The 22,133-nt window shown below is 40.5% G+C and overlaps 1 protein-coding gene across 1 annotated transcript; it reads left to right on the plus strand.

Annotated features, from left to right (window-relative positions):
* Window positions 1-4,554: 4,554 nt before the first annotated feature.
* On the plus strand, window positions 4,555-16,075 carry LOC120502447 (mitochondrial poly(A) polymerase). Its single transcript, XM_039709892.1, has 8 exons — window positions 4,555-4,723; window positions 5,284-5,517; window positions 5,836-6,060; window positions 9,124-9,335; window positions 11,599-11,825; window positions 13,266-13,358; window positions 13,457-13,530; window positions 15,190-16,075. Exons 2-8 carry the CDS (start codon window positions 5,410-5,412, stop codon window positions 15,526-15,528), a joined length of 1,278 nt encoding a protein of 425 aa, XP_039565826.1. The 5' UTR covers window positions 4,555-4,723; window positions 5,284-5,409; the 3' UTR covers window positions 15,529-16,075.
* The last annotated feature ends 6,058 nt before the right edge of the window (window positions 16,076-22,133 follow it).

The following is a 22,133-nucleotide window of genomic DNA, read 5'->3' on the forward strand; positions in this document are numbered from 1 at the left end:
TAGGAGCTGATAGGTTGAATCTGTCTCAAGGTGTCAAGAGACCAAGATTTGGTTCATTATCTGCAGTGTAATGACTATTTGCTTACTGAAGTCAATGGCAAAACCATCGTTATAAAGTTTCAGGACAAACATTCACCTTAGGCTCCAGTGTTTATTAGTAGCTCATACAACTCCTTTTCTCTTTATATTGTCAAGATACCCTGACTCCCTTGTTTAAATGGTTTATGTTTGCTGCCTCTCCTGGCACATTCACAATTGGCCAAAGTATGTCACAAATGACATTCTGAAATGTGCAAGGGTTTAGACTCAATATAGATTTTTTTTTTTCCTTAGCATTATAACTATGTATATGGAACTCTGCTACCAAGATTAACCTTTGCTCATACACAGTTTCTTTTCTAGATTATACAGATGTTAAACACATTGGCAAGCCTCCATAAGGAAAGAGGTGTCTTCTTTGTTGAGTTTGACTTTGTTCAATTGCACCACCCAGTGCATTTGCTAAAAAAAAAAAACCACAAAAAAACACCAAACAAAACAAATAAACAAACAAAAAAACCCACAAAAAAAAACCTGTGGGGAAAAAAAGGCAAGAAAACTGAAGATGATTATAGAAAGAAAAAAAGAGAAGAAGGAGTGAAGAATAAATTAGGCTATAGGAGAGGCCAGACCAAGGAGAGGGCGGAATTGGCAGCACCTTGAAAGTGGGAGGTTAAGGAGGCTGAGTAACACTTCCTTAACGTGCAGCAGCTCTCACGCCAGGGTACTTTGGGTATCCTCTTTCAGAAACTTGCTTGTGCTATTAGTTTTTCCAAACCCACAATTAATTTTAATGAAACCCTTTTCTATTTTTAGACTAGCTTCAAAGAGGGAAAGAGGAGGAGGTCCTCTCTCCACATCAATAAATTTAGGCAGGACAAGTCTTAGGATTCCAGAGGAAACCTGCCATGGAGAGATGGAGGAAACACAAGTTTGTACTCCATGGCATGCACAAGCCAGGGAGTACATTTTAAAGCAATCTACTCTCTGTCTTAATTATCATCCTAGAATACAAAACCAAAATAATTAGGTCATAGCAATTACTTACAGACCCTGATTTACTGGGAGGCTGCCACAAATATATACAGCACTGCACTGAAGACCTACTAACACACAAAGTGTCCTACCATATGCTACAGATGTGCCCACAAGTTTTACATTAATGTTTTTAAAAACCAAAGAAAATGATGTTTTCTTCAGTACGTGCCTGGGAAACCATGCTGCAGACCAATGACTGCTTGCTGGGTGCCCTGCAGCTCCCTGCCCCAACCACCTCATTTCTGATCCCACATGCTGCCCTCACTGCAGTATCTCTGCCTTCACAGCCCTGGCCCAGGACCAGCCAAACAGAATCACAAAATCAGCGAAAAGAAAAGAAAAGAAAAGACCTCTGAGATCATCAAGTCCAACCTATAACCAAGCACTACCATGTTGACTAGACCAAGTGCCATGTCCAGATTTTCCTTAAATACCTCCAGGGACGGCAACTCCACCATCTCCCTGGGCAGCCCATTACAATGTCTAATACTTGCTTCTGTGAATAAATTCTTCCTAATGTCCTAAAACTACTCTGCCCCATCTTAAGACTACGTCCTCTCTCCTGTCACTGGTTACTTGAGGGAAGAGGCTGACCCTCACCTGGCTACAGCCTCCTTTTCTTCAAGCTAAACAACCCAGTCCCCTCACCCATTCCTCAAATGGCTCATTCTGCAGAAGCTTTCTCAGCTCTGTTGCCCTTCTCTGGACTCACTCCAGCACCTCAATGTCCTTCCTGAACTGAGCGGCCCAGAAATGGACACACTCAAGCTGTGGCCTCACCAGTGCCAAGTACACTTCCCTAGCCCCACTGGACAACATTGCTGATACAGGCCAAAGGTTTCACTTCCCTTTTTTAAGTCAGTCTGCCAAAACCTACACTAGACCCCCATCACCTTGGCCATCTGACCACCCTCATCCTCCTGCCCCTGGCTGGCAGGGCTCACGCAGGGATTGCCGGCCAGCCCTGGCCTGGGCTGCTGGGTGCTGCCTCACACAGGAGGCAGCTGCTCACACCCATGCCTCAAGCCTGGCCTGGGAAGCTCACAAAATCACAGAATGTGCTCAGTTGAAAAGGACCCACAAGGATCATTGAAGTCCAACTCCTGGCCCTCTACCAAAAATCACACCATGAGCCTGAAAGTGTTGTCCGAAAGCTTTTTGAACTCTCAAGCTTCCTGCTGGGACCACTTCCTTGGAGAGCCTGTTCCAGTGCCCAACCACCCTCTGGGTGAAGAAACTTTTCCTAATATTCATCCCAAACCTCCCCTGAAACTTCAGGCCATTTCCTCGGGTTCTGTCACCGGACACCACAGACATCATGCCCACCCCTCCCCTTCTCATGAGGGAGCTCTTGACTTCTATGAGGTCTCCAGGTTGAACAGTCCAAGTGACCTCAACTGCTCCTTTTAACTCCTCCCCTCAAGGCCCTTCATCATCTTCGTTGCCCTCCTTCGGATGCTCACTAAAAGCTTTATATCCTTCTTACATTGTGGTGCCCAAAACCGCACACAGGACTCAAGGTGTGGCCGCCCCAGGGCAGAGCAGAGCGGGACACTCCCCTCCCTTGCCCTGCTGGCCATGCTGTGCCTGATGCCCCCCAGGACAGGGTTGGCCCTCCTGGCCCCAGGGCACACTGCTGGGAGCTGTTTGTTCCGTCGGCCCGGCGCAGGCAGCTGCCCGCACCCCGGGCTGGCCGCTCCGCTCCGCTCCGCCGCGCTGCAGTCGCCGCGGGCCTCGGTGCCGCACGGGCGTGGGGAGGGCAGCGGCCGGAGTCCCGCTCGGCAGCCCCGCAGGGCCCGGGCAGCGGGGCGGCCTGTGCCGTCCGGGGCTGCAGCCCTGGAGGCCAGAGTCCGCTGTCAGTGCCCGGGACGCGGTTGTTAAACGCAGACACCAGCTAGCGGTGAATGAAGCGGCGGGGCTCATCCCGAGACCCCCTCAAAAAGCCAGAGGAAGCGTGTGAGTGAGGCTGGGTCTTTAGTACAGCCGAGAACTAGTGAGGGGTGTCTGTTGCTGCTGTGCATCAGTGCCATGCTCAGACTGTGCAAAGGACAGCAGAGCCAGAAGTTGTGAGATCCCATCATCTCTGTAGTGACTAAGCATGTACGGTGGTAAATCAGGCAAAAATCACAGCCGTTCTGGCCCGATGCATGTCCATGTCACCCGTCCATGGGGCTTTGCTGCATCTTGGTCACTTCATCCTTCTGTTTCCATGGAAACGGTGGTATTTATCTTCTTCATAAAGCGCTTCCTTAGTTTTCTGATTAAAAATGCTTTATAAAACTAGGCTGTTGAAAGAGCTATCATGGTTATTATTTACAACAGTAAATGATGCTGTGAGAGCTCAGTAAAGTTATAAAATGAAAGATTTTTAAAAAAGACATACTATCAAGTAATACTAACAACTGTCATGTAATGATACTTAAAGGTTTTGTTGAGGCCACAATATCCCGTGGGTTTTTCAAAACCAAAAACATAATAAAGCGCTCTCTGCTGAATATCCCTGTGGCAGATGGTAGCTGCTGGGAAATGCTCCCCAGCTTCCCAATCCGAATGACAAAAAGGGAATATTAACAGGCAACAGCTTCACAGGCTCTGCTGATGTGGTGTGGTCAGTGGATTAGTGTGAAAGCTGTGCAGGGAAGGGAGCATGGCTTCAGATTTAGGAGCTGGCCCCTTTGCTTGTATGCAAACAGGAAAAACTTCCATGTTTCTGGATGCTCAGCATGTCTCATGTGAATTCTGGAGGCTGTCAGCAGCAGTACAGCTTGCCAGTGGTGGGAGCTGGCCCCTTTGCGTGTATGCAAACAGGAAAACTTCCATGTTTCTGGAGGCTCAGCATGTCTCCTGTGAATTCTGGAGGCTGTCAGCAGCAGTACAGCTTGCCAGTGGTGTGATGAGATATGACTGGTCTGTGGGTTTATTGTACTGCAGTAGATGAAAGTGTATTATTAAGTGAAAAACTTGAGTGGGTGTTTACTGTAAAGGAAGGTGCTGAGTTGTAAAAATAGCAAGTGTTGAATTGTTCCAAAGTGCTGGTTTTATGGTAGTTAAGAGAGACTTTCATTGCAGTGAAGCTTGCCAAAGGTCTAGACCTGCCTCACAGCCTAGCTGGCATTTCCTAACTCTTATGTGTGTGCTACATGTTTTGATGGTGAGCAGCAAATTAAGCAACAAAAGATTCCTTGTATTATGAAGCTTCCTGTGCACCAAAGAAAGTCAGTTTCGTTTTCTTCCTACCTTTCCCACTCCTTGTTATTGCAGATGTATGCATTTGTGAGAGTAATACACTTACATTTCTTTCTTTCATTCATTCTTCATCGTCCTTCATTCATTCTTCATTCTTTTCATCATGGAGAGCCAGGACAAACCTTTGTTCAGTTGTTCAATCCAGAGGAAGAGATTAAGTGTACTAAACCCAGCCATACATCTTCCTGTTTACATAGAAAAGCCTTGATGTTTGTTTCTTCTCACAGATGCTGAAGTCAGTACCAGAAAGAAGACATTTGCTGAAGTCCAAACAGAACGACTGGATCAAGCTGAACGGACTGTTTTAATTAAGTGCCCATCAAGACTTAATGAAAAAAAATTATTGCAGTACTTAGCCAGTCATGGAAAAGTTAAGAGTCATTTCTTTTTTGAAAATCGTGTAAGTAATTAATGATGTCAACTAAAATCTACACTTAGATGAAAATAAATACCAGAAAGAAAATTTGGTTAAGGACTCATACATAAGTTAAGCAAATTATATACACTTAGTGTATTAAATCTGTTTTTATCTGTGCTAATGTTCACAAGTTGCTGAGCACTTGATTTTTATTCTTAAGTCAGCTAAGCAACACCTCTGAGAATTAGCCAGCAACCTGTTTTGCACTAAATCTTTGAAACTTTCACATAGCACCATTCATTGTTCTGACAATAGAGATAGCTCTTTTTTTATGTTTCTTGAGTATTTCAGTTGTGAAGATGAATATAGTTCAGAACTTTTATGTTTAGTGCTTGCTTCCAAGAATAGCACATCTTAAAACTTTTAATCTCTTATGGAAAAGCATCTAAAGTGTTTTGAGATATGGAACCTAGCATTTGGCTTCAGGGCTGTCATATTAATCTGTCTCAGGAGCCCCAGGAACATCTGAGTAATATCAGCACAATGAGTTCAAGCCTTGTATGCCTTTATCTCACCCTGTATTTCCATTCTTAATGTTTTAGGGCATCAGTGCTTTAATAGAGTTTTCAGAAAAGAGCAGTATAGCCTCGTTGCAGGATGCTGTTGGGATCCCAAGTGCTTCAGAGCATCATGTTGTCCCATTTAAATCAAGACTTTTTACTTTCACCATGAAAAACCCAGTGAGTCAACATGTTGAAGAGACACCACTTCACCTCTCTCCTCAGTGTCACATTCCAGTAAAAGATCTAATTGAAAAGCTTTGTCTTGCAGACAGTGTAAGTAGAGGTTTCTAGATCTCTCTTAATTAAAAATAAGACATGTTCATTTCAGATTTGCAAGTGGTCAAACTTATAAAGCTATTTATTTTTATTAAAATGGTAACATATCAGCATTTTATGTGAGTGGTTCTCCTACATGGAAGTAAATAAATGAAATTATTAATTTTAATTATGAAAACAATTTCTCTGTATGAAAGAAACCTTTTTGAAGTTTTGAAAAATAACCTTCTAATTGCATTGATTTTAAATAGATGAAAATGTATGTTAATAGAAGATGGGTCATTGTATTTTTACAGTGTTTATTTTCTGAACTAGATAAGCAGTCAGATGTACATTCTGCTGAATGAGTATCAGCTTACAGAAGAAAACATCAAGCTGCGATTTCTGGCCTGTTCTTTGGTTCGGGATTTTGCACGTGCATATTTCCCTGACAGCACAGTAAAGCCTTTTGGCTCTTCAGTCAACACGTTTGGCAAGCTGGGATCTGATGTGGACATGTTTTTGGACTTCCGTGATACAGGAAAGCACGCTACAAAAATGGTAAGATTGTGCTGTGCATCTTCAGTTTGTTGGATTTCTTCAACAGAGCAGCTGATTTGCTGTTTCACACACAGGAATCAGTTTATTTTTATTCAGGTTTTAAGTGGGTTCATACTATAGAGTGTGAACAAATTTATTTGAATGTTTGGATCTGAAGACTTTCAAAAACTGAATGCGACGTGGACGAGATGTTCTTTGCAATAGGAAGAAAATGATTTGGTGTTTACATGAAGTTTGCACTATTAGGGCGAATTTCACTATGAAGAAAACCCTCATCCTCCAAAATTGTTTCAGCAAAGTCTTCTGAAAACACCTTCCCATTCTATTGTCATGTTTTCTTCCCTGTAGCTTCTGTGCTTCAGCCATGCTCTGTTAAAACTTGACTTGGTTTTTTAGGGTCCTCCATGTCCTAAAGGAAAGTAAATTTGTGCATGTGCACATCTGCATTTTGGGAGGATTGTCACGTTCTTTTCCTTACCTTAAAGAGATGACTTTATGCTCCAGGAAAAGTTACTGAATTATATACTGGGGTGTATGTATATTTATAGGCACATATTGAGTGTGTGTAGGTGTGAAAGCTGAGGACGTGGAATAGTCATGGTGAATGCTTACAGGTCACAGATTCTGAATGAATAGTCAAGTAAGTGATTCTCGTGGTGTGAAAACTTTTCTTTTTACTTGTGTGGTGATGGTTTGGGAAAAACTGTTGGTAAAAGCTGTTAGAAAAAACTGTTGAAGTTTGGGAAAAAAGTTAAAGCCCATTGTCTTTTAAGTTTTCCTTAGAAGACAATGAGCTTAAACTTTTCAAGATTGAAAATTCTCTCAGCTTTTCTGTACAATTTGTATATTGCTGTGTAAGTCACTTTTAAAGAAATAATCCTTCAAATGTTTATAGTTTTTAGTATTACTGCAGTGATAAATCACAATGAAAGCAAATATGTCAGCTGAAGAGAAGGATCATCATGTGTGTGTGAAGTGTTAAAATCTTTATGTTTAATCAGTGAAGTTGCCTCTTAAATTTTGAAGGAATAACTTCAAGTATTTTCTTCAAATTTTCTTTCAAGTATAAAATGTCTATTTTCAAAGCATATTTGGTAGCTAGCTGTTTTCTTTAATATGTATCTTTTGTGGAGATAGAAGTTCTATTGTGAAATGTAGAGTATTTGATGATGAGTGAGTTTCCTGGCAGCTGTGATTACCTGTGGCTGGCTCAGAGACTTATTGCTCGGAGACAGAGGGGAGCTAGCTTTAGTTACAGGGTGATTTAGCAGCAGTGGAAGAGATGTGTTCTGATTTCTTCTTTTCTGTAGCCTTTCAGGAGGTGCCAGCAATGAGGAGGATCAGGCATTTCAGCACCTATTTACATGAAATAACTGGTTTTGAGTCTTATGGCAGACTTATTACTAATTGCAATTTAAGAAAAGGGGCAGGAGTGGGAACATTCTTTACCAAGAGTGAATGCTAGACCACAGATAGGGCATTCTTAACCTCTGGGCTGTTTGGGAGATTAGCGAATGACTTTAAGCAGGGCTCTGTGATACTTTAGAGTAGCAGTTCTTGTTAAACTGTTATGCTTCTTCCTTAGGTTACTGTATCAGTTTACTGAAAAGTAACTGTTCATTTTTAATAATAGTAATAGTTTCATATTTGCTATTTCCATCTACATGACAAGAATTGGGGAAGAACCACAGGGTTGGGGCAAGAGTATCAGTACTTCATACCCCCTAGCTAGCACCAAAGCTGTATATGAAGGTTCATGTAGTTGTTAGTTGCTTAGAATGTCTACTTATAAAACAGACTTCACTCAGTTTTTGAGAAACAGTGAGGTGCTGTCTGGAAAGGCCCATTGTGGTTTTTGTCACAAATATAAATATCAACACCAGCCCACCTACAGGTCAGCTGAGTACCCATCTTTATCTTTCCTGTTAACTGCCTCATGTTGATAGTTACAGCTCCTTTCACTCAGAGCCAGCCCCACTGCAGCATGCAGCCCCACAGCCAGATGGGATTAGGGACTGCTGTCCTGGCATGTTCCACCACACGTGCTGCTGACTGGAGAGCTGCTCCAGGAGGAGCAGGAACAGTCACCTCAGAGAGACTCAGAAATTCAGCCCCTGAACTGACCTCATGGGAAGGGCTGCAAGGTCCGTAACTTCTGAGTTGTTTCACCTGGCTGAGGTCACTAATTTGTGGACAACAAAAGTAATGTACTCGGTATCTCAGTTACTGTTACATCACTGTAATTTTATTTGTACAGCATGCATTCACCCATGACATGTTCCAAGGGGGAGGATAAGTCAGTGTCAAGTATAGGATTAGCAAAAAAAACTAGATGATGTCTAAAAAACACAAGACTATAAAGGAAACAGAGGTTTCACAGGTATTTCATTGAGGTAAAAACTACAAATATAACAAATCAAAATACGAAGACCTACAGAGAAGTTAATTTCTGATGTTAGAATATATCTTCACAATATTTTTGTCTTTCAAGGAAACTGTATATGATATAAAGTAATTTTTTAAAGTGTTACATAATCATATCTTAATTTGAAATGATTTAAATAATTTGCATGCTAAATTTTTTAAGTTTTTTAAATGAAAAAGACATTTTTCCTTACACTGCAACTTGATTTACTAATAATGTGTTGTTCTTTGAGGATTTGACATGGAATTACCAATAGTTTGAAATTATTGGTTGTGTTACCCCTCTGTAATTGTATTCTCCTCTGTGCAGTCAGAGCATTTATGCTCTCCAGGTAATTCCAGAATTACATTTTTTAGCTAGTAATGAGATGTAATACTATTACACTTCTGTTTGAACATGTAGGTTTATAGTAAGTTGATCACTCTTAGCCTGGAAAAATTGAATTACCAGAAAAGAGTATAAAAGAGAAAGCAATATGGTTTTACCTATTTTAAGTTCTGTGGACTGCTTTGAATAATTCTTGTCTTTCAGTTCTAGCTGTACAAACTCCTTTGCAAATTGCGGTGGTCTTTCAGAAGTATTTTTAAATGTCACTTTTGTTTGAGAGCTAACAGCTTGCTTTTAAAATTCTGTGTTAGAAAAAAGGTCCCTTTGAAATGGAGTATCAGATGAAAAGATTGCCATCGGAAAGATTGGCAACTCAGAGGATTCTTTCTGTGATTGGTGACTGCCTTGATAATTTTGGTCCTGGGTGTGTGAATGTACAGAAGATTCTCAATGCCCGCTGCCCTCTGGTGAAATTTTCCCATCAGCCGACAGGGTTCCAATGTGATCTGTCAGTGAGCAACAGGTGAGACCTGGTTTTAAAGTTTGCAGAGAATTCTGATGTACTTAAAGTGTTCTGAAAACCTGTAATGTCACTTGTTTTCTGTGTTCTTAACAAATGTGAATGTTGGCTCTCAAAGTCAAAAGGATATTTTTTGACTTCTAGAGGTTAGAATTTGATGCCCTTAAGTTGTCTTTCTCTAGCATTGGAAATACTTGCTAGCTGAAGGTGAAGACTCAAAAACCAGTCTGTGGAAGAAGGTTGGCTTATACAACAGGAAAGAAAGCAGTCAGTGTTCATTAGTCATTGCTTCCCTTCCGTGTATGCGCAGCCTTTCTTGATTGCTTTCAGATTAAGCAGCTCCAGAATGTTAATTTTTAGGGATTTTGTTCTAGTTATTTTGGTGTCCTTCCCTTCTTCTTAGGGGCCTGCATACCCGTGTTTGCTGGGAATCTGCCCTGGATGCCGAGGGAATTCCTGCGGGAAGGGAGGGCAGGCAGCCTGCGGCGTTCCCGCGTGCGCAGCGCTGCCCGCTAGGGGGCGCCGGCGGCCCGGGAACGGCCTCGGGGCCCGCGGGTGCCAGCCCGGCCGGGAATGGCCTCGGGGCCCGCGGGTGCCAGGCCGGCCCGGGAATGGCCTCGGGGCCCGCGGGTGACAGCCCGGCCCGGGGACAGCCCCTCTGTGCTGCTGCGTCCGCCAGAATAGCCCTCATGGCCGTGCCGCCCCTCTGTGCTGCTGCGTCCGCCAGAATAGCCCTCCTCACTCCAGCAAACAGCGCTGGCATGAGTGTACCCAGCCGAAAATTAGTTACTGACCCTTTTCACTGTTGTTGAGGAATATAAAAATATCAGTGATTTTTCTTCAGGATAAAGTGACAGGACATGAGGGAATGGCCTGAAGATGTGTCCGGGGCAATCCAGGTTGGATATTAGGAAGAGGTTTTTCAGAGGCTGGTTGAGCCCTGGAATGGGCTCTCCGGGGAAGTGGTCACAGCACCAGCCTGACCGAGTTCAAGAAGCTTTTTGACAATGCTCTCAGCACAGTCTGTGACTCCTGGGGCTGTCCTGTGCAGGGCCAGGAGTTGGACTTTGATGATCTCTGTGGGTCCCTTCCAACTCAGATTATTTGATGTTTCTGTGATACGAGTTTTAGTGCAGTTTTGTGACTTGTCTGCATCAGACACAATCAGGTCAGATACATTCAGTTTTCTGAATTACCCAAAGTTCTGTTTCAGAATATGCAGGAGTTGTTAAGGCAATACAGAACAAGTTTCTTACAGTGAAATTACTTCTCTATATGCTGCCTCAGTGAAAGTCAGCATGTAGTTCTGTACAAGCTTCCTTGTAACTCACTGATTGTAGTTTGGCTGGTTGGGACTGCATGTCTTGTCGTTATCATTTTACTAGAAAGAGATCTCTCTGGACACCATAAAACATCTCACAGCTGAAATTTAAGAAGCCTAGGTGTTACAAAATTTTGACCTAGTAAATGTCCTCAAAAGGCTATGCTGAATTTTTAGAACACCTTTTAGCACTTGAGGCTAAAACTGAACCAAAGCAAATTTTGCTCTCATACTGTACTTCCATTTTTTTTCTACTTTTTTTGCTCTCCCATTTGTACAATACATGAATGGTTGTGTAACAGTGTGATAAAGGAGATCAAAAACTGATCCATCTGAAAACCTTTATCCTTCCAGATTAGTTGTTTTTTTCAGCTGGACTAAGCAGTAATCATTTGAAAATTACCAAACTGACTTGTTTTGAGGATTTCATTGTGTCTCTGAACTTAGATTATTTTTCAGTGCAGCATTTTACTACCTTTTAGATAAAAGCAGTAAAGGAAGTTCTAGTTGTATTTTATTATATGTTAGGATAGAGATATTATCTAACCTACCAAAGGCAATTGTAGCTGAATTATGTTTTTTCACCTCAGTTCTGCATAGTTTGACTCCACAGTACTTGATGGTGTTTTCTTTAATTTGGGTTTTTTTTTCCTCCCACTGTGATGCGGATTGAGGGAACAGGAAACAGTGCAAATGCATATTATTTACCCAGAACTGTATAATTCTTGCTATGTATGAAAAACTACCAGGTATTTAATATTTAATCCTTGATAATTCCAGGCATTCCTACCCAAACCATTATACTATTCTATGATTCTCTTCTATTTTTTAAAATGTATAATTTTTTTTAATCAAAGTCTCCTTCTCTTATAATAAATACTGAATACTGCATCTGGTACTTCCTGATTTTCTCATCATTTGCACGTCATGCCATTTCCCCTTCAGCATTGCAATCAGGAGCTCAGAGCTGTTGTACATCTACGGCAGTCTGGATCCGCGCGTGCGGGCGCTCGTGTTCACCGTGCGCTGCTGGGCCCGCGTTCACGGGCTCACCAACAGTGCTCCTGGGACCTGGATTACAAACTTCTCCCTGACCATGATGGTCATGTTTTTTCTGCAGAGGAGATCGCCACCTATCATTCCAACACTAGACCAGCTTAAAGAGCTGGCAGGTAAGCACAGATGTTTGTGTTCATTGCAGTTGATTGTTTATTGCACATTTGTTTTGTCTAAAATGATCAACAAACCCAAGCAATTTCTTTATGCTCTTGAATACTAATGAATATTATTTGTATTTTAAGTTTGAGGGAATACACAAGTTTTACATGCTTTTTTCAGTGAAAATAACGCATCTATAAAGGCAAAATAAATCCCTTTTCAATACAACACTAATATGATTTAGAGGGGTTAGACTTATTCTGTCCTTTACATAATGAAATGTAATTTACTTTTTCAGTGCTCCTGTGCTGATTTTTTTTTAAATTTTGTTATTTAGAAGACTTGTAGGGTCTTGAACATTTCTGGAGTTAAGGATTTTGTGCAGACTTAACTGCAGGATTTAGAGGGGTTAGACTTATTCTGTCCCTTAGATAATGAAATGTAATTTACTTGTTCAGTGCTCCTGTGCTGAATTTTTTTTATTTTGTTATTTAGAATACTTGTAGGGTCTTGAACATTTCTGGAGTTAAGGATTTTGTGCAGACTTAACTGCACAGAATATGATGATATGATGTGTATTGTTTTATAGCTACCAAATACTATAAAGAAAGGCTGTGTTTTCTCCTCCTCATTTGTAATATCCTTGAGACCGTTCAGGCCCTTTGCAAGTAATTCTTGTATCTCCACAAACAAGCTGTTCTGGAGGTTTCTCACACAGCATTCAGGGTGTGCTATCTTCAGTGAATCGTATGAAAGCATAGAGAATGACACCCCAAGTTCTTGATTCCTTACTCATGTGTTCTGCTTATTGACATGATTCCTTGGAAGCTTTGAGTGCTTGAAGTGGAGGAAAAGGTCTGCGTTCAGTTGCTTTAAAATAATTTTAAACATTTCCACCAGAATTCTGTAGAAATATTTATACATAAAACATGTGTTCTAATATTTACAAGAGTGTTCCTGATTCTGTGAAGTTTTTCAGAAAAAGACAGTGAATGCTCTGGATATGATTTTTTTAAACCCTCATGTAGGTGTAACCTCAAGGAGTTGTGCTGTTAAGTGTGAAATGCAGCCCTCTATGCAGAGATACTCTGCTTGTTACTTAGAAGAAGTTTTCAGAGATACGAAGATGTCATTTATCTTAGTCCTGTAGGATTTTAAAAGTGTGCCATTTGCTCATGATGCTTTTCCTTTGCCCATCTATGGACCTCTTTCTTTTAAATCACTTAATTTGAATCTTAACCTAAAAGTTCACTTGTGAATTCCTAATTTGATTTGAGTTTGTTATCTGAATTTTATAAATACAATGGTATTTTACTGTTGAAGTCCACTTGTGAGTTCCTAATTTGATTTGTGTAGTATGGTAGCATTGATTTGAGTTTGTTATCTGAATTTTATAAATACAATGGTATTTTACTGTTTATTACTTCAAAATATGCCCACAATTTTTCTTTCAGGTGAAAAAGACAAGCATATAATCGGAGGATATGATTGCTCATTTGTTAGTGATTTAAGGAAAATTAAACCTACAAAAAACACAGAAACACTTGGTAGGTAGATCTTCATAAATGTTGTCTATTTTATGACCATATTGAAAACAAGCTTTTCCTTGATGTTACTGATGGCTCTTGTTTTTCTTTCCCCTTAGATGTATTGTTGGGCGAGTTTTTTGAATATTTTGGAAACTTTGACTTCAGAAAGAATTCCTTAAATCTTCGAAAGGTAAATGGATTTTAATTGGTCATCATTATCAATTGAATCTCTCTGTCTGCCATTTGACAAACTGCATATGCTAAGCAACAATTTCTGTCACCCTTAATTATACATAAAAAAACTATTTATGTGGAAACAGAGTTATTTCTGTGCATGAGGAGTGCTTTCCTCTTGGAGCCCAGTAACTTAAAATACCATTAAGAACATTTGTAGTGTCATTACTTGGGTATGCTGGAAAGCACAAACTGATGCAAAGCTAGTGTGATTTTAATGAAAAGCCCTGTAATAAAAGTAGCAGTTTTAAAAAGTCAAAGCTCCTTTGCTTCTGTGGGAGTAAAACTTTTCAAATGTCATGATGTCTGTCATAGTAAAGTCTGTGACAAATCCTGTTAGCTGGCATGATTCGTGTTTAAAGTTTGGAGTTCAGACCCAACCAGAGCCTACATTAAAACTTACAGCTGAGTTTTGGGTATGCTTTTGCCACTGCAGTTTCCTACTGCAGTTTGTATCAGCTACAGTAACTGTACTGCAGCTCAGTGAGCATGCCATAGCATGATCTGTGCTAGCACTTCAGTTTGCTTTATATGCTTTAGTCATCCTATTGATCTGTGTGTGCATGCAGGTGTAATAGAAATACATGAAAATGTAACCTCCATAACGCACACCTCTTCCTGCTGGGCTGCTTCCAGAGTGGGGGTTCAGTGCCACGTTGCTGTGTGGATGCTCATTTGTTCTCTTTCCTATTTGGGCATTGTAGATTACTGGCTAAAGGGCCCTTTTTGCAGATTGGTCCTAGAAACTGATTTATTTAGGTGGAGAACTTCAGCAAAAACACATTTGGAGCCTGAGCTAGTCAAGGGAGGTATCTGGGCTGCTGCTGTTCCTCTGGCAGTGCTCTTGGCCCTGGGGCAAGTGTATGTAACATGGACATAGACACTTCCTGGACCAGCAGGAGCTGGTGGATTCCTGCTAGAGCTTGTGGCAGAGGTTCTGCTATGCAGAGCCAGTCAGCTAAGAAACACTGATAAGCGCTGAGATGGAAGTGCATTTAAATAACAAACGACATAGTTGTCAGCTATTTGTGTTGTGCTATACCAGGTGCCTCACAATGGACCATGACCTGAATAGCTCTGTGCTTAAAAGACAGACCAAACTAGGAGGAATTTCAGCCAACAAAGCAATCTTGTTCACTTACACCAGCACTGTGATCTCTTTGAACAGTGTGGGAGGAACGGTTTGAACAGTTTAAGTGCATGCAGTATTTTATCAAACTGAGCTGTGCAGGTTAATATGACACACTGATGCTGTCCATAACAAGTGGAGATGCAGAGTAGGAGGTTGCAGTAGGTGAGGTCTGAGGTTTGTTGGACAGCAAATGGGAGAATGGCCAAAAAGATAGGTTAAGCTGTAGTTGTGAGTTCTTTTCCTTGAAGGATATCTAAGTTGAATGTGGCAAAGAAAACCACCACTGAGAGAATCAGAGAACAGGAATAATACAGTCAAGTTGACAGGAAAATTAACTTGATTAATAATGACTGGTGTTTTATAAAATGTTCTCCAATAGGTCAAAACACTTTTAATTCTAATGTAATAATTCAAGTGATTCGTTATTTGTTCAGCCTATAATGTACATATGCAACTTTGCTTTTTTCTTTATACTGTCTGCAGGGAAAGGAAGTAAATAAGCCTGAGTCGTCTCCTCTTTATATCTGGAATCCCTTTGAACAAGACCTTAATATCAGCAAGAATGTTAATCAGCCACAGCTGGAGAAATTTATAGCTATGGCCAGAGAAAGTGCCTGGATTTTACAGAAGGAAGACAAAACTCAGCAAATGATCAATAAAGAACCTTGGGGACTGGCAGCTCTACTGATACCATTTGGAAAAAATAATTCTAGCAAGATGAAGAATAGGATGAAAGGAATAGGAAGTGAAACAATCAGAAGCCTTTTGGACTCTTTAAAGTTAAATAATGCAAGCAGTCAACAGAAAGCAGTGGGAAAATGACTTTAAGCACAGAAGCACAATAGCTAATATTCTGTTTTAGGAATTGAATGTGACACGCAGTCCAAAGAACATTAATTTTAATATTTTTATTATGGGGAATAGAGAATCAAGCAATCTCTGTTTTTCATCCTAATGATTTTTTGTACAGATCTGCGTTCTTTCTGTACATTTTTCTCGTCCTTACTCCTCACTTTTCCATCTGTTTTATGAATGAAGAGTATTCAAATGTAAGTTTTACAGATGCACTTTGGAAGTAGCCTCTAGTTGGGCACTCTTCTGTAAAAAAGGCTGACGGGAGCAGTATGGGAAAAAGCCTTTGGGAATTCTCTTGGCTGGCATACAAATGATATGCTAATTAAAAGCTCAAGAAACAACCACCTTTCCATGAAACCACAGTCTGAAAGAAGATAAATGTGTTGGAACCATTGTTTCCAATCCAGTGGTGTTTTGGAAGCCAGTAAAACCGAAGTGCATGTATCTATTTTTGCAGTTGTTTTCCATTCGTGTAGATAGTGCCAAGACAAAATAAAGAGAATGGAATTAGATAGTCGGGTGTGCAGTTTCATAAAGCATTGCACCACCACAGCTCTCCAAGGATAGTGCCACTGGTTTGTGTTGGAAATTGGGTTTGCTCTTGTGTTTACCACCTGATTTAAAATGTCTTTAGTTAACTCGCCTTTGTTTTCTCTACCCAGGACTGGTCTCCACCCACACTTGTTTCTTATTTTGCTTTCAGCTTCACTTTAAACCTGTATTTCAGGTTCAGGCAGGGGTTCTTGGATGCCCTTCTTGCTTCATCACTCTCCCCAAAGCTGCTGCCTACCAGGTGACATCAAAGCATTCCTGCAGAGGGATCTGTCCTATGCAGAGATCCAGAGAATCACCCCAGTCTTGCCTCGGTTTTCACATATTCAGGAGAACAGTGACTGGCCCCCTTCCGGATCAGCTGGGCCAGCAGAGTCAGTGCTTTTTATTGACTTGAAACATTGAGTGCTCTCTGCATCTACTCAAAAAGAAGTCTTTTCAGAGGAGGAGGGAGAGGGGAGGGAAAGGTGGAAATGGGAGATGGAGAGCAGGCAAATATCAAACTTTAAAAGTACATTTGTGGGTATTTCACCTGTCTAGTTTGAGAGCCACTCACACATTAGACTAAATGGTAGCACTGTTAGCAACTCCACAGAGTGTTTTCTTTATTCTCAACAGAAATTCCTTAAAGGAAATGGCTGTATTCAGAGATAATCATATAGATGAAACATTAATTTTATAATTACTGTTTCATTTTCAGTTCTTTTAGACTCTTTAATGTTGCACTGGTATGTGATCTTGTGTAGACTTTTTTTCTAATGGTGTGGTCTAAACAATATATAAGTGTGTTTTCTCTTTTCTCTGATATATTATTCATTGGAAATACTGTGGGCAATAATAATGCATACTTCCAAATACTTGTAAAAACTGGGCAAGGAAAAGTATCTTCTAGCAGTTGACAAATGAAAGGGTTGGTTCTTCAGGTCAGTTCCATAATAGTTTATTCAGAGTTTAAAATAATACTTATGAATTCATTTATGAATACTTATGAATCCATTTCTGATTCATAAATGTTTTCTTAAGTAATGACTCAGATAGTCATTACCTTTGTTGCTGAAATTAACTTCTTCAAGATTGAGCCTTGATTGTGAAACTTAGTTTTCTACCTAAATCCTGGTATTAGAACTTCTTTTTGGATGCTAGTATGAAGTTTATTGTAACTTGCTATTGATGCAAACACAAAAGCTTTGATAGCAAGCTTGACAGAGGTTCTGTAAGGAGCCTGCTGCTCCCTTATCTTTACAGAACCTAGAGGTACATTGTCTGCAGTTTACCCAGGAATAGACTATGTAGCTTTTTGAAGATAGGGCAGTACTCAAGTACTTTGGAATTTTCTTTTTTTTAGATTAACCAAATGGGTAATTGTGTAGTAATAAGAATATGAGTTACCAGGGACAGAAGCAAGCAGCAGAACTGTGGCAGTGTGTACCTAATTGCCTTATATTCACAGGGATCCACTGACATAGATAGGAAAAATTTTATAGGAATTTTGACACATACGTACAGGACAATTGTAGACAAATAACAGTGAATTTTGTATTTTGGTTATATGGTTGAGCCATGCTGAAACACAGACTTCATTTGTAAATGGTTATAGATGTTCAAGCCACTTAGTATTCCTTAAAAGGCAGAGCAGAGCATGGTTACTGCACATGCAGCGCCTTTCAGCATCACTTTTCTGTTTAGACTGCCTGTCCCTTTTGGGAATGGTTCTGAATCCTTGTCATGGCTGCAGGCCAGTTTCTGAAAAGATGAGAAAGAAGCCAAAAGCAGAGTTGTAGCAGTGGAATGCACAGGTTATTTTTTCAGATATCTACTAGTCGAGGGAGCTGGTGAGCAGGGAGCTGAAGCCTCAAGGCTGCAAGGATCAGCTCTCATTGAGAGGTAAATAAGCTCAGCAGGCAGCTTTCCTAGAAGAGGCTGGAGGAGGTGGAGGGCTGACCATGAGCTTCCCTGAAGCAGGAGTTATATCTGGGGAGGAGCTGAGTGAAATGGAAGCCACCTGTGGGAAGAGGACCAAGACTTGAGGGGGTGTATTTATGAAATCAAGAGAGATGGTATGATTATCATTTCCTGAGGGCAGCAGTCTTACACTGAAGATATTTAGAAACCATCAATACGGTTCTGTCACTGAAAACAAGAGCTGGATGTATGTCAAGAAAGGATTACGATTATGATCTAGATTTGAGAGCTCATTCATATGCTCCAGAAACATCTAAACAATATCTCTGCAAGAGCAAGGCAGTAAGTTTTAGTTACTTCTCAAACTTGGTGCTGATCTGTACTATATGGTGGGGCTGTTTGGGAGGTCACAGGTAAGGAACACCAGTGAATTGAAGACAGTTTTGCCCCTCTGCCCCTTTCCCTCACTGGAAATATTTTTTAGTGCAAGTCTCGTATTTCCTTGCTCTTAAATGGTGAGGGAAACTGAAAACTTTCAGAAGTTCCTTGTCCTGAGAAAATACGCTTTGGGATATTAACTTCAAAGTTAATGTTTGTTTCCAGGGATATTTATTTTTATTTCCCTATATGTTTGATGCTCACTAGTGATGCAGGAATAGGTTCTGCTGCAATTGCCACTGTTCCTCATTCCTCTGTAGCTTCCAGGGAATCTGCAGCCTTGGCCTACAGCTGATTTCTGGGTGAGCATCCTAGTGCCATGCTTGTGAAGACACAGTCACAAAACAGACCTCTTGCTACATTTCCTGTCTCGGGTTCTGGTCTTTAGACTTGGAATCACGGTATATTTCAGGCTGGGAGAGAACTCTGAACCTAATCTAGTTGCCTTAAGTGGTATCAGCTGTGAGATCAGACCAGGACTTTTTATCTAGTCAGGCCTTGAAAATCTCCAAGGATGAAGACCACACAGCCTGTTCCAGTGCTTGACTGTCTCCACTACTGTGGTGGGCTGGGTTGAAATATGCTGCTCCATCACTGTCACTCTTAGTGGCTTTTTTTTCTGACCCTCGAACATGCTGTCAATCAAAAGGCTGTCTACTACAAGTATTCAAGCTGCTCTTTCATACAGAAAGCCCCAAGTCTTCCCTTCTTTCTGAGGAACTTGTATCCATTCATCACATGCAAGCCCTCCTACCACAGCTGTTAGTCCCACAGCACAAGTAGTAGTAACACCATAAGGAGCTCTAGCTCCTCCTGCTTGTTCCCCAGGCTGCCACACATCTGTACATTTATATCTGTACATTTTAGGTAGGTACCTGTTCATAATATTTTATTATCCTTGAGGTCCCTTTGTTCCTGTCATCCTGTATACTTTTCTCTCAATCCATGTCCACAAGCATGGCATAACTGGGGGTTATGGTTGTCCTCTTCATTGTTCAAACTGATTGCTTTGATATGGCCACTGCATATCCAGCTTACAAAGTCCTCATGACACTAAATCCTGAGTAAAACTTAATTCCTAAAAGGCTCTGCAGGAAAATAAGAGGCCTTGAGTAGCAGACTGGTGTATTGCACTGGCAGAAAAGCCCCAGAAAATATGGTGCCATGCAGAGATGGTGATGCAGGTGCAGAAGCACCTTGGGAGCTGTTTGCTTCCACAAGTGCAGTAGTGTGGTACAGGATGCTGCTGCCCAGCAGAACTTGTCCCACTTGTGTCTGACATGTCTGTGGTGCTGTGTCACTTCTAAGTCTAGAGCAGTCAGGCTCTCAGCCACAACCTCACTCTGCTCCATGCTTGTACTGCTCTTTGAGGAATTGTGTTCTTAGAACAGAAAACCTTCCCTCATAAAAACAAATCTGCAAGTTCAAATTTTTTTACACTCTCCAGAGGTACCGGCTATGTTTTTGCTTAACAAAATTTTGTACCTTTGCAGAAAGAAAAGGTAGACAAAGAACCTCTATGTAAATAATTTTGCAAACAAACTAGTGAAAACTCCATGCCATGTTCAATTGAAGAAAGTTTAAGAATTTTCAGCCTGGGCTGCTTTGGAGATATCATGAATCAACAATTAGGAACCTTTTCAAAGTAACGTCATGTTGTTCACTGGAAAGTTCTCTTCCAAATGCTTTCCCTTGCTTATCACAATATTACCACCAAGGTTCTCTTCTAGTACTAAATTCTTGTAAACATCATGGGTAACTTGGGGTCAGTTTGTTTAAAACAAGGGTTAGGATTTATTTGAGGCTAACCTGTGCCTGGAGATAAAATCTCCTTCTCCATAAATCCTCTTAGTTGAAAGTCTTGATCCACTGCTTTTGCAGACCTGTTTCTCATACTTTCTTTAAGCAGAGGATTGGTTTGTTTTCTTTTGCAGGACCTCCCTGCTTCTTTTCACTCTTCCCATTGTCTTTTCATTGTATTTAGGCTTTAAAAAAATAATATTCTACTTCCCCTAGTATTTTGTGAAGAAATAGTGAATACAGCTGTATGCAAGAAACAGGTAGTTTTCAAAAGGTGATTCTCACATTGCAGTGTAATTTTTTTTACTGCTTCATTTCTTGTGTAGACTGAATCTCCATACTGCATTTCCCATGGCACGTAGAGGGATCAATTAGCTGGACTTGATGGGTCTCATCTTTATTGAACATGTATTTTTGGGAAGTCTCCTCAGTAAAGAGACTTGTTTAACACAGTCTGTTAAATTAGAAAGCAGAAGCTCCCTGCAAATTTTTTTGCAGGGAGGCGCTCTACCCTTCAGGATTCATTCTGTTTTCCCTTGTTATGGGGAAAACGATGTTTGATTTGTTTCACAGAATGACTTCAGAGATAAGTTTTTGTTCCCATGCTGAGCTTTCTTGTGCATACAGATTTGTAGTCAATGTAAACAGTGCAGCCCTGTACAGGAATTTTGTATGGAACAACTCCCAGAATATGTCTTGGAGGTATTATGCTCACAGCCCAACAGGGGAGGTAAAAGCCCCAGAAATTACTAAGACATAACCTCTCATTTGTGGTGCTGACTCCATGAGATGCAACAATTTCCATAGTTCTGTATTTCTTTTTCTCGTGTTGGACAGAGGAAAGACATTGCTTTCCTGCAGAGAAAAAGTAAACATGTTAGAAGTTGGATTGTTGGGGTAAAGAGCTGTAGTACTTACATTCTTTCTGAATATTTCTATCTGAAGTTTGGTTTTCTGAAGCCCTTCTCTAGGAGTGATTTCTAGAGATTTTCAGAATGAAAGAACTGGGAGAATACATAGAGGCTTTGTAGTTCAGGCAATCAGATAAATGGTACTTACTATTAGATTAATTATCAAAAGTAATTGCATAGGGGACAATAACATATAACAGACTGACAATAACAAGTACCATTGCCTCGTCTCTTTGAACCAGTTTTCCTGCCTTAATTTTCTGTAGTCCAGTGGTGCACTACTTTTATAGAGGGATGGGATTTCAGAGAGCATACTGAATGGAAACTACAGGATCCAATACATGGGAGGCTCAGTACTTAGCCATTGCACTAGATAAAAAGAAGCATTACCAACTCCAAACTGAAATAAGATTCAGAGATTTTTTTATTCCAAAATGAAAATGTATAGAATTGTTCTGTGAATCTTTAGGGGATTCATAGCTCTTCCTTTTGAAAATTATCTTTGGACACCCATCAAAAGAGGGTTTGCTGTAATTGCATGATGTCTGAGCTTGCAAAGTAAGGTCTCATTTGAAATGACCATGATCTGTTTTGTTGAGACATTAAAGACAAATTACAGTGATTACAGTTCTGCTCGAAACCCCATGTTTACGAGGGTTTGCATTGCAGTAGGGTTATGAATCTGGAATATTATCATTTTCAATTATCCTAAGAATGCAAATGCTTACAGTTAGCAACAGACTTAAACACTTCTGCCTGTTATGACTAGGCTGTTATGATTTCAGTCCTTTTTACCGCAGACAATATTTTCAATCTTTGAATTGTGTTGCAGCAATTAATTTTATATTTCTTCTATTAGATAAATAATAAAGAAAAACATGCCCTCTATTTGTTCAGTAAGTTACTGTTCCACTGTGCTGTTGAAGTCTTTCATAAGATAAAGAAAAGAATAACGTATCTGGTCCTTTC

This window comes from Passer montanus, unplaced genomic scaffold, assembly GCF_014805655.1.
Source record: "Passer montanus isolate IOZ18808 unplaced genomic scaffold, ASM1480565v1 scaffold10, whole genome shotgun sequence".
In the NCBI taxonomy this organism is placed as follows: domain Eukaryota; kingdom Metazoa; phylum Chordata; class Aves; order Passeriformes; family Passeridae; genus Passer; species Passer montanus.